The sequence below is a fragment of the Lepus europaeus genome, chromosome 14 (assembly GCF_033115175.1).
Source record: "Lepus europaeus isolate LE1 chromosome 14, mLepTim1.pri, whole genome shotgun sequence".
Lineage (NCBI taxonomy): Eukaryota > Metazoa > Chordata > Mammalia > Lagomorpha > Leporidae > Lepus > Lepus europaeus.
The window spans coordinates 59144320-59157125 of record NC_084840.1 but is presented as its reverse complement, the minus strand read 5'-3'; the positions used below and the strand labels follow the sequence as shown (position 1 = coordinate 59157125).

At 38.1% G+C, this 12806-nt stretch overlaps 1 protein-coding gene across 1 annotated transcript in view; it reads left to right on the top strand.

Annotated features, from left to right (window-relative positions):
• RYR2 (ryanodine receptor 2) overlaps window positions 1–12806 on the top strand; it is a 776922-nt gene that overhangs the window by 254298 nt on the left and 509818 nt on the right. Inside the window, exon 3 of the mRNA XM_062210679.1 lies at window positions 12060–12164. Within this exon, the coding sequence (XP_062066663.1) occupies window positions 12060–12164 (105 nt within the window). The remainder of the gene's footprint in view (window positions 1–12059; window positions 12165–12806) is intronic.

The window sequence follows — 12806 nt, the reverse complement described above, 5'->3', positions numbered from 1 at the left end:
GACTCCCCTATTTGACCTCCATCTTGAATTCAATAGATTTGAAAACCTGGGGTAAACTTGTCTTCTTGGGATTGCTTTACCCATTGCTTGCTGGTCCCTCTTTTTTTTTTCTTTTCAACTTCTATTTAATAAATATAAATTTTCAGAGTACAACTTTTGAATTATAGCAGCTTTTCCCCCCATAACCTCCCTCCCATCCACAACCATCCCATCTCCCACTCCCTGGCTTCAGGTGGGCACAGCTCTGGCTGTTGTGGCCATCTGGGGAGTAAACCAGTGGATGGAAGACCTCTCTCTGTCTCTACCTCTCTGTGTAACTATTTCAAATAAATAAAATAAATCTTTAAAAAAAATACATACTGAGGGGAATTAGTTATATGATTATATGTACATTTGCCAAGACTTACTTTTCTTATCTAAAATACAGCAATTTTTAAGCAAAAAAGTTTCTCATATATTTGTACGCCTTTGGTTAATTCCTATAGTTCTAATTTTTGGTCAATTTTCTTCATCACTTTTGAAAAGTAGAAGAGTAGGGACAGGATTGTTGTACAGCAGGTTAAGCCCCACTAGGTTTGCCCACATCCCATATAGAAGTGCTGGTTTAAGTACCAGCTCCTCTGTCTGAGCCAGCTCCCTGCTAATGCAGCTGGGAAAGCAGTAGATGATGGCCCACGTACCTGGGTCCTTGCCACCCACATACAAAACCTAGATGGTGTTCCTGGGTTATTGCTTCAGGCTAGCTCAATCTCAGCTGCTGCAGGCATTTGAAAAATAAACCAGAAAATGAAAGAACCCCCCCCTTCTCTCTCTCTCTTTCTCTCACTATTTCTCTGTCAGTCTACCTTTTGAATAAATGAATAAATTGTAATTTTTTTCAATGTTTCTCCTTTATATATTAACTACCACAAATAAGATAAACCATGATTTTTTTTTGGGGGGGGGTCTGGCTTACTTCACTTAGCATAATGACTTATAGTTCCATCCATTTTGTTGCAAATGTCAGGATTCCTTTCATTTTAGTGACTGAGTAATATTCCATCCTGTATATAAAACACATTTTCTTTATCTAGTAATCAGCTAATGGACATCCAGCTTGATTTCATAGCTTAGCTATTGTGAGTTGAGCTGCTATTTATATGGGGTGCATGTAACTCTTTCATGTACTGATTTCATTTCCTTTGGGTAAATTCCCAGGAGTGGGATAGCTGGGTCATATGGTAGATCTACTTTTGGTTTCTAATAAACACCCATACTGTCTTCCATGGGGTGATGTCAGTTTACATTTCCTTTAACAGTGTATTAGGTGGGGCTGGCACTGTGGCTTAGTTGGTAAAGCCACCTCCTGCTGTGCTGGCATCCCATATGGGTGCCGGTTCGAGTCCTGGCTGCTCCACTTCCAACTCCACTCTGCTGTGGCCTGAGAAAGCAGTAGAAGATGACCGAAGGTGTTGGGCCCCTGAACCCACATGGGAATCCCAGGAGAAGTTCCTGGATTCAAATCTGCACACCTCCAGCTCTTGTGGCCAATTGGGGAGTGAACCAGCAGATAGAATATCTCTGTCTCTGTCTCTGTCTCTCTTTCCTCTCTCTGTGTAACTCTGACTTTCAAATAAATAAATCTTTAAAAAACAAAATTATATTAGGGTACTTTTTTCTCTACATCTCATCAGCATTTGTGATTTTTGAATGGTAGCCATTCTAATAGAGTGAGGTGATAGCTCTTTGTGGATTTTATTTGCATTTCAATGATGGCTAGTAATCCTGAGCATTTTTTTTTTGATGTTTGTGTTGGCCATTTGTATTTCATTCTTTGAAAATTTACAACCAACTAATCTTTGACAAACAAGATAAAATAGTTCCCTGAAGAAAGGACAGTGTCTTCAACAAATAGTTTTAGGAAAATTAGATCTCTGTAGGAAGTGTGAAACAAGAGCCCTACCTTACACACAATACAAAAATTTATTCACAATGGATTGAAGATCTGAACCTAAATTCTGAAACCATAAAATTACTAGAGTCAAGCACAGGGGAAACACTGCAGGATATTGATCTAGGCAAAGATTTCTCAGGTAAGACCTAAGAAGCATAGGCAATAGAAGTAAAAACAGGCAATGAAATTATATCAAGCTAGGAAGCTTCTGCACAGCAAATTAAACAATTAACAAAGTGAATAGGTGACTGACAGAATTGGAGAAAATATTTCCAAACTAAGCATTTGATAAAGAATTAATATCTGGAATTTATAAGGAGCTCATAAAACTGAACAGCAATAGAACAATCCAGTTAAGAAATGGACAGGGACCAGCATTGTGGCATAGCAGTTAAAGCTGCTGCCTGTGGTGCTAGCATCACATATGGGCACCGATTTGAGCCCCAATCCAGCTCCTTGCTAATGCCTGCAAAAGGCAGAGGAAGGTGGCCCATGTATTTGGGCCCATGCTACCCATGTGGGACACTAGATGAAGACTATGGCTCCTGCCATGGCCTAGCCCTGGCTGTTGTGACCATCTGGGGAATGAACTAGTGGATGGAAGCTCTCTTTGTCTCACTATATATGTAACTCCAGTTTTCAAATAAAGAAATAAATGTGCAAAGGACAGACATGAACAGGACTTTTTCAAAGGATGAAATACAGATGGCCAAAAGACAATTGTAAAAATGCTCAGGTTCACTAGCTGTCTGGGAAATGCAAATAAAAAATTTCTTAAAAGGTAGGGAACTTTCCAGCCTCCTTACTTGGCATTAGAGGGATACCCCCATCCATTTTATAAAATTCAGCTTGTAAACCTTTGTTTCTGACCTCAGTATTGCATAAAAAGTGTCACAGCATGACTCACATTGATCACATACCCAGCTGCTAGAGTCATCTTCCTAATATGTCCTTTGATCTGTTTGTGTTACCTGTCTACCCTTTCTGAGCCAAATTAAGTGTTAGGTGAGATGGGATTTTTGGTTAACTGAATGGTATTTATCTTCTGTCAGGTGTAGCTGCACATTTGCAGTTTATTAATCTATAACTATGCAGCATGTCCAGATTACCCAGTGTTAGGTTGGAGTCATATCCCACAAATCAGTTCCAGTTTCAGTTCTATTGAACATTTCTAGGCCTTTTAACCCAACATGTCTACCATGACCTAGTTGTCTAATTACACTGTATATCTCTCTTTGAGATTCTTCAACCAGAATAAAATTTATCTCCCAATGACTTAATGCCTGTGACCTGTAGATGGCAGGTGGAAGACTCCTATATCCAAATATGCCCTCAGTCCATCTATTTTAATAAAAAGAATCACTATTTTAGCACCTTATACATTTTTTCTATTATGGAACTCTCATCAGGGCTCATACCAGCTTATGAGCTTCTCAAATAGCCATAAACTAAAGTCTTACAGTTTGGCATAGTGAAGACTCTGATTCTTTTGGGTTTATTTTGTCAATCATAAGCTCTATCATGTGTAATCAGGAAAATAGAAAATAATTGAGAGCCAGGCTAAGAAGACCTTGAGAATGACATTGTGAGGTTGTTTGTAGGCCAAGTGGATATGCCTCTTAGTACTTTCTGGCATAGGGCAAAGCATTAAATTTTCTGACTCATTCTTTATGTATTTCTAAAGAGAGGTTGATAATATTTATATTGTAATGCTGTGATGATAATTAGAAACTAGCACACAGAGGTTACTTAAAATGTGACACAGCTGTTATGATTTACATTATTGTGCTTGTATGATTTTTTGTATTCTTGAAACTGCATGGAGCTCTATGCTGGCATAATTCCTAGCAAGAATTCCAAGGTATAAAAATGTCAGTTTGACTCTACTTGAAGTTTCTGGTTTCTGAGTTTCTAATTGATTTTCCTGAGTAGATTATAGCTTGATTCATTTAGACTGATACTGAGTAATTAATTTAGCTCTTGCCATTTAAAATTAATTTAGATGTGATTAATCTAGCACTTTTTCATAAAAAAGGCACCTGATTGGTATTTGTATGGTTATACCTGAACAAATCTATATTATATTATCTAGTTAATTAAAATGGAAGATATCACATATTGCCCATGTAAGTTGATTTGGAAACCCCAATTCTGTTCCCTTTTGAACTTTATGTAAAACTCTAGGTAAGTCAGAATTTGCTGTTTGCCTTCATCTGTAGGTTTATGTGAGTTGTACCCTTCCTCAAGCAGAGCATGAGACAAGGGACTGTGGCTTTCATGTTGAAGTTTATATTACAAATGATTAGGTTGGTCTGGTTACTGTAAAAATTGTCTCTGTCCCAGATCCTTTTTCCGACATGAACCTATAAGTGGATTCCTTTTCACAAAACTCTTGAGACAACAGTATTGAACATTAGAATTTTTGATGGTGACAGGACCAAGATTTTTCAGAGCTGTGGTTCACTGGGATCTTTCAGGGAGCAAAACTGACATCTCATTGATTCTAATACTCAAGAAATATTTGGGCAACACAACCTGTCTTAATTATCACTGCATTTTTGTTAGGATGACAATGTCAGACATTTGTGTATGTGTGTGAACACACATGAACACACACAAAGTTACTTCAAAATACTTCTGAAAAAAGGAATTAAAAGATAAATTTGCTTGGTGCAAAACATTTTGAAATGCATCATAGTTTTTTCATAATATACATTTTCCATGAAGTTTTTAAGTGTTCTCATATGTGCTAATCAAAAAAAACTCTCTTTATGTAGAGAGTGAAACTTTGCCCTTAAGTAATTTGTGACTACTTGAACTTCATTAGTGTTTTTCTGGTTTATTTGCCCATTTATTCATATCTGACAGGCCTTAAAAGCTTCATAGAACATGCATATTGTGAAAAAGTATGCATGGATTTCAAAGTTTTTTGTACTAATATAAACTTACTTTTAAATTTTCCATGAGCTTTTTGGAGTATCATCATGTTTACTCAAATAACTCCAAATTCTCTGAATTTACTGGTGAAACTCCATAACTTTAAAATAGACTTGTGGAAACATGGGCAGGATGGAGGGTGGAAAGTATCACTATGTTAAAAAAATGTATCACTATGTTCCTGAATATATATATGAAATTTGTATACCATAAATAAAATTTAAAACATGGATCATTGTAATGCAGGGGCAGCTTCCCAGAGCATCATCTTCATATGCTTATAAATAGCTAAAAATTATGTTTTAAATGCAACCTAGGTAAGGAGGCCACCACCTAGCATCTGGAAAATTGATATGAAGAGATTTTGTTTTGAAGGTTTATTTATTTTACTTGAAAGGTGGAGTTACATTGAGAGAGGGAGAGACAGAGATCTTTCAACTGCAGTTCACTCCCCAAATGGCCTCAATGGCTGCGGCAGGGCCAGACTGAAGCCAGGAGCCAGGAGTTTCTTCTGGGTCTCCCAGGTGGGTGCAGGAACCAAAGTACTTTGGCAGTTGTGTCATCTGGTGCTGCTTTCCCGAGTGCATTAGCAGGGAGCTAGATCAGAAATGGAGCAGCTAGGAACTGAATCAATAGCCATATGGGTACAATACTGAAGGCGGTGGCTTAACTGGCTATGCCACAGCACTGGCTCCAGTATCAAGAGCTTTTATAGATATTGAGGTTCATATTCAAATCATGCTACCTGAGAAAAGGTAGCGTCACTTAGTTCCAAAGCAGAAGGCTACAACAGTTGAACTATTAGTTTGTGTCTATGACTTTTAAGCTGCCTGCATATTATCTTAAGGTTCGATTCATAGCTGAAATCTCTTTGATTTTCTTTGGCTATGTTGTCCTCAAAATACTGTGTAATCGTGTGATCTTCAATGATGACTCCCACTCAAGATGTGTGTGGACAGATCTGCCCTGAGACTGCAGTTCTTTGTGAAATCAGAATGAGAAAGGCATTATGGGATGGAGTATCAAACTAGGATACTTTCAGTTGTATAGTGATGCATTTCAGTCTTTGAATTTTTGAGTAACTGTAAGGGCAGGAGCTGTGGCATAGTGGACTAAGCCTTGCTCCTGCATCCATGTGGAAGACCTGGAAGAAGCTCCTGGCTCCTGGCTTCAACCTGGCCCAGCCCAGCTGTTGCAGCCATTTAGCTTTAGGGAAGTGAACCAGTGCATGAAAGTCTCTCCTGTCTCTCTCCCCTCCTTTTTCTATCCCCCTTTCAAGTACATAAAGAGAATCTAAAAAAATAAATGGAAGTAATTTTAAAATAAGATAGAATGACATATCCACTTCATGTTATATTTAAAGGACTTGTATTTCAAAACATGGATGCCAAGAGCAAACTGACACTGAACAAACCATCTGAACCTCTATTAATTCACTGGAGATTTTCAGTTAGCTGCTAAATTGGCACAGCTGTGGCTCTTTGAGGTGGTGATGTACTGCTAATTACCTGTCATTTAATCCTGCTAATATATCTTCTCCCACCTGGACTGGATTATTGATAAGAATGCCAAGTGGAATACCTGGATTTTTTTCGGAATATTCAAAGGGATTTAGGCTTGGGGAAACCTAGAAGTATTAGTTCCATCGGTGAAGATCACATTTAATTTTGACTTTCACAAAGCTAGTCTGAAAAAGTAGGAAAAAAATCTTTCCTTCTCAAAGTCAGCCATGTAGGATGAAGGAAAAAAGAATAGAACAAGAAAAACTACTCAGAACTATGAATAACCATGGAAAAGTGTGAAGCTCTAGAAATAACAATTTTAGGTTGGGAATATGATGAAATGTTATGATTAGAGTTCCGAAGAAATGGGAAAAAAGGGAACTAAAATTTCCCTCAGTATCTTGGTTTATATTTTCTTTGCACAGTATTTCACACAAGTCAACAAGATACAGTGCCATCGTTTTGTTGTCACTGGAGAATGTGTAAACATTTTAAAAGGATATTATTTCCATCTGGTAGTGAGATTTAGCCTGGTTTATGTCACCAGTTGGTAGATTAACAACAACAACTTTTTCTTTTGGAGAAGACAGAGTTTGATGTGCCTGTAAACTGGGGAGAAGTTGACCCTCAACAGTTAAACTGGTTTGCCAAAGGCCGCTCAACAGATGGGAGGCTGAGCAAAAACAAACCTGCCTCAACCTCAGACCATCTGCTGCATCTTAAACTATCCTGTCTTCACATTTCTTGGTGGAAAAGCCAACTTTTTGCTTAATTTATATCTGTGATCCTAAGTTTTCAATCTGATTTAGAGTTTTCATGGACAGTATTTTCTAGTTTATAATGCATTGATTTTCTTACTTGAATCTCTCAGTGATTATTTGACTCAGGTAAGTATTTTTGACTTCCCAGGTGGGCAAGCTCAGGCTTACTTCGTGGTTACTGACCCTTCAGACCTGAATTCTGATCCTGTGTGGTGACTTGCCCTTTTCTCTGTGCTGCCCAACTATCAAAACTTAGTGTATCATTGATTTTCAAAACACATTTTGAGATACCTCTGTGTTACATCAAATGTCCCTTGGAGTACAGTTGAAAGGAAGTGTACAAAGTTAAATTAACGTGTTTGCCTTTCATCATAGAAACCTAGGATTATTTTTTTAAAGATTTATTTTATTTATTTGAAAGACAGAGTTACAGAGAGAGAGAGAGAGAGAGAGAGAGATCTTCCTTACACTGGTTCACTCCCCAATTGGCTGCAACGGCTGGAGATGCACCAATCTGAAGCCAGGAGCCACGAGCTTCCTCTGGGTCTCCCATGTGGGTTCAGGGCCCCAAGGACTTGGGGTATCTTCTACTGCTATCCCAGGCCATAGCAGAGAGCTGGACGGGAAGAAGAGCATCCGGGACTAGAACCGGTGCCCATATGGGATGCCAGCGCTTCAGGCCAGAACTTTAACCCTCTGCAGCACAGAGCTGGCCCTGAAACCTAAGGTTATTAAAACAAAACAAACACACTCATCTCTTTGTATCTCTATATGCATGTTTGTTTAATTTTATAGAAATAGATGAAATCATAGTTTGAGGGTCAATTTATACAACATTGAACACTTTCTTTATATAAGTCACTGTTGTAGGCTGGTAGTGGTGCTAGTGGTGATGTGGGGTAACCTAAGCTACATTTGAACCAATCTACTATAGGAACATGGTGTTTTGATTCTGTATTGATTGTGTGGAATAAATAACAGGCATATTTATTGATAGATGGTGATCTCCATTAGTTAATTTAAAAAATATAATTTGTACCAAGTGAGTCTGTTAATATATTTCTATATGAGCGTAGAAAACAGGCCTGTAAAAGATACACACTGAAATGCTAATAGTGGTTTCTCCTGGGAGGGAGAGTATAATTAAAGTTGGAAAGAGGGAGATTTTCAGTTTTCTAGCATTGTTTGACTTCTCAGCAAAGAAAATGTGCTTCCTGTGATTTTGTTTACATGTGATTTAGAAATTCGAAGTTGTTTCCATAGGTGGAGACCTGTGAAAGGATATTTCAGGCTGAGAGAGAAAAAAAAATGAGCAAAGACATCAGGGTATTAAGACGGAGTGGTTTATTAGTATGCGGTTTTTACAGTGATAACAACGGGGACGGTTTAATGTGGCTTATATAGCCTGAATTATTGGTTTCACTTCAGTTAAGGTAATGACATGTTTCAATAGGTTTTTAAGTGAATTAGGCAGATACATCTGTGGAAGCCAAATGGTTTGATGGATACCTCAGTGGGAAACCTAATTGATTTTCCATCAGCTCTCCAAGTGCCAGCAAAGCCAGAAGCTCTTTTGTGGTTCTTCTTGGGAATTGCCCCCATGAAGGTCATATAGGGAGAACAGGGAGCAGTTTGTATTTTAAAGAGAAGAAAAGGCACACAGCTATGCTTCAAGCTTAGGTTTTTTTCCCCCCAAAGTACACACATATCCTGTTAAAATTGGTGTTGTCCCTACATGAAAGGCCAGAAGTGGGGTGGCCATTGTGGTTGGCAGTTTAAGCCACTGATTGGGAAGCCCACATCCCATTTTGGAGGGCCTGGTTCAAGTCCTTGTTACTCCACCCTTCTGATCCAGCTTCCTGGTAATGCTCCAGGGAGGCAGCAGATGATGACTTAACAGGGGTGGGGAGCGTCCAGTCCACTATCTGTGTTAGGCCTGGAGCTCATATGGTCTGACCCTGCAAAGACGAGTGCGACTGGGACTGGAAACTAAGTAAATCCAAAGCAGGCTAAATGTTGAGTTGGTGATTTTATATGGCCAGGGAGTGGTGTTCTAAATATGCAGAGGACCCTTGGCAGAACAAGGTTTCCCCTCCTCTGGAAGTATTTGGGTCCCTGCTGCTCACATGGAAGACTCAGATAGGGTTTCTGGCTTCTGGTTTTGGCCAGACCCAATTGGGGTAGTAAACCAGGGGATGGAAGATGGATAGATCTCTCTCTTTCTCTCTGTCTCTTTTTCTCTCTGTCACTCTGGCTTTCAAATAAATTCTTAACAAAAACACATTGGTAATGTCCTGCCTGCTTGTTTGTGCATTCTTCTAGGTAGCCTAGACAGACACTTAGATTGAATCACTTTTCTAATTTAAAGTTGTAATGTATACAGGTAGGTATACATCCTCAGTGACAGTTTAACATTCTGTGTCTGATGTGATCTGGGGTATTATGAAGTGCCTATATGAGGATCTTCAAAAAGTATTATTAAAATATTATTAAAATTATACATAATGTATATTATATATTATTTTAAAAAGATGCATGGATTTCAAAATTTCTTGAAGCAGAATAAACTTAACTTTTAATTCCGATTTTCCTCAAACATTTTGAAGTCCTCTTTTACAATATAGAGCATGCTATGTAAGAGTTTCTCTTATGATTTGGGAACACAGTCCTAAGAGAGCAAAGTTCTTCCAGATGGAAATTCTAAAGATGACCTATCTCAGATATAAGACTTGAGTCAAAAAACAAACAAATAAACCCTTAAGGCTAAGAAAAAGATGGTAACTTCCTCATGCTTTTGCAATGAAATTCTGCAGTGGAAGTGTATGGAACGTTATGCTGTATCTGCCGTGGTTATTGTGAAGAGTCATTTTGGTTTGGGACCATGTCGATGCTCTTTGATTAGTAAATGAGGCCCTTTATTTTTCTGTTGATTCAGCTTCATTTTTGTGAAATGGAATAGTATCATAAATGTTGCCACGAGTGTAATTCTAAAAACTTGTAGGTTAATTGAAAAAATATACTTGATATATATTAAGGAATACTTCCGTAAGTTTAAAAGGTAACAAGTTATGATAATGTTTCCATTAACCAAAGTATCTTGACTATTATCAATCCAACAGTGCCCTGAAATAGCTCTTAGAGGTTACCAAGACTTGGTTGTTAATTTTTTTTGTAATTCTGAGAACCTATTTTTAAATTTTGTTACTTTGAAATCAGCAGTGATTAAATGACTTGTATTTACACTTCAGAAATGGACGGTGCTACAAATTAAGGCATTCGTTTTGTTAACTTAATAGCATAATGATCTGCCAGTAGTATCTAGTTTTCAAAGTGTATTTGAAAAATTTTAAATTGATATGTCCTTTACCAGACTTGTCCCTCTGATGGCATTTGTGTTGAACAGGAGAAAGGAGACTATAGTTAATATAGTTGGAACTTAGAAAATTATATGTGAGGGCATTCGTTACTAAATTCCTAGTAGAAAATAGTCACTTTCCTAGCTTCCCGTCTTTTATCTGAGGATTGGGAATGGACGCTCTTAGTGTGGCAGACCGCAGAGTATGAAGACAGTAGCTGTGATAGGATCTGAGAGGATCCCTGACTACTGGCTGAGAGTGTCTGAGGAGGCAAGGAAACGGATTGGGGTGGAGGCACAGAAGCCTACCATAGGAGGATGCAGGAGTCCAGGGGAGGATAGTTCATTTTAAAAAACGAGAACAAAACTAAAGCACAATCTTAAGTGCCTCTGCGATTTGTGGGGTGCGAGTAAGCTTCCTGGTCTGACTGTATGATTCATTTATCTGTAAACTTATTTTTGACATGCATTCTGGAATTCTAGTACTCAATCTCTCTTGAAACTCCAAAGCATCATTTTCTGCTAATGGTAAAAAAAAAATCATCTCAATGGTGGTGGTTCAATTTAATACATAAAATATGATACATTGTAATTTTGATGTATTGCCTTTAGTTTATCAAACCTATCCTAATGCTTCTTTGATCAAGAAGACATATCATCTTGCTTGCATTTTGTATTTCATGTATTTGTGATGTTCTTTTGTTATGAAAATCCTCCTTTGAGCATATTCCCATACCTAGCCAGACTGCATGCAAACTAGATCCTGCTGAAATCAAGCCAAAGTTTACAAGATCGATCATGTATAGTTCCTTGGAATTCACCAATCAGTTCTTCTTTGGTTCCCTTACCTCCTTTGGGACTTTCAGGATTTGTGGGGTATTAATTGCAGTGGAAATTCTCGGAGAAAGCAAAAGAAAGGGAAAGGGAATGGATGATGAGAGGGTACAGCATGCACATATGCACAAAACATTCTCCAAGTTAGAAGTAAAATACGACTTTCAACTTGAAGAGAACCACAGAATTGTTATCTTGTGGGTAAGGGGAAGCCTGCATAAATGAGTATTTTATACCAATTCAGTTGTATCTGCTCAACCTCATGATTCAGTTGAGGCATGCATTAGTTTTCTGTCCTTTATTTATTTGTTTTAATCAGTTAAGCGGCTCAGCATGTTAGAAACGAATGCTTCACACTCAGAGATCTAAATTTTAATCTTGGTCTGAAAATTTCACAATCCTGGGACTTAGTAAAAGTAATCTAACTTCTGTATTTTCTTGTCTACACAATGGCAGTAGTGATCCTGACTACACACCAACGCAAAGAATATTGATAAAGGTCTGAGTGCAGTACATATGAGTTAGCACTTGGTAAGTGGTAGCCCTTGTGATTTGCGAGTTAAAAGACATTTTCAGTGTAAGCAGTCGTGACAGTGTTTCATAATGATTTGGGAGCTCATAGAATGGGATTGACAAGTAACTTTTTATCTACCAAAGAAATTTGACTCTGTGAAGTAGACTGGGTCTGGGTGTTGCTGCTGCTGCTGCTGCTCATGACTTTGTTTTTTCCCACACAGAATGTCCCTCCCGACCTCTCCATCTGCACCTTTGTGCTGGAACAGTCCCTTTCGGTGCGGGCCCTGCAGGAGATGCTGGCTAACACGGTGGAGAAATCAGAAGGGGCAAGTACACCGTTTTTGCTCACTTGGAGAATTGCAATGAACCAAGTTGCTGTCTATGTACCTTCTTTCTCTTGTATGGGAGATTTTCTTTTTGCTGAAATAAGTCACTGTCTTTTACTTTTGATTTTTAAAGGTTTGACTTTTTGTCTTATCTAGCATCCTGTGGTGTCTTGAAAATTGAAACAAAATAAAATGAAACAGAAAACCCACACACCTCAATGTGATCCGTTTTACTGAGCCTCATGCTTTTGTTGGTGCTTTCAAGCAGAAACTTTCGTTGAGCATTTGTGTGTCTCGCTCCATGTTCAGAGCTGTTATTGTTACTGTTTTAACAAATTGCTCTATGCATGGCTATTTGTCATTAACATTTATTTCATTTTTGAATGCCTGTAACCATGTGACTATGTTCTAAGCTTCTTTACAGCAAGTAAAATTTCATGGCACTGTTGCATATTTTAGGTAAAGAAATAAGGATAATACAGCTTTAGTCAACTGTAATTTTGCAAACAGCTAATCATTTCCTTCTGATAATTGAAATTCTTATGTTGTTCTCTAAGTCAAATATTTTTATTTAAAACCTATTTGGCTATGTTAATTACTTTCCATGAGGCTTGCTATGATTGATTTCTGGGCTATTATCCA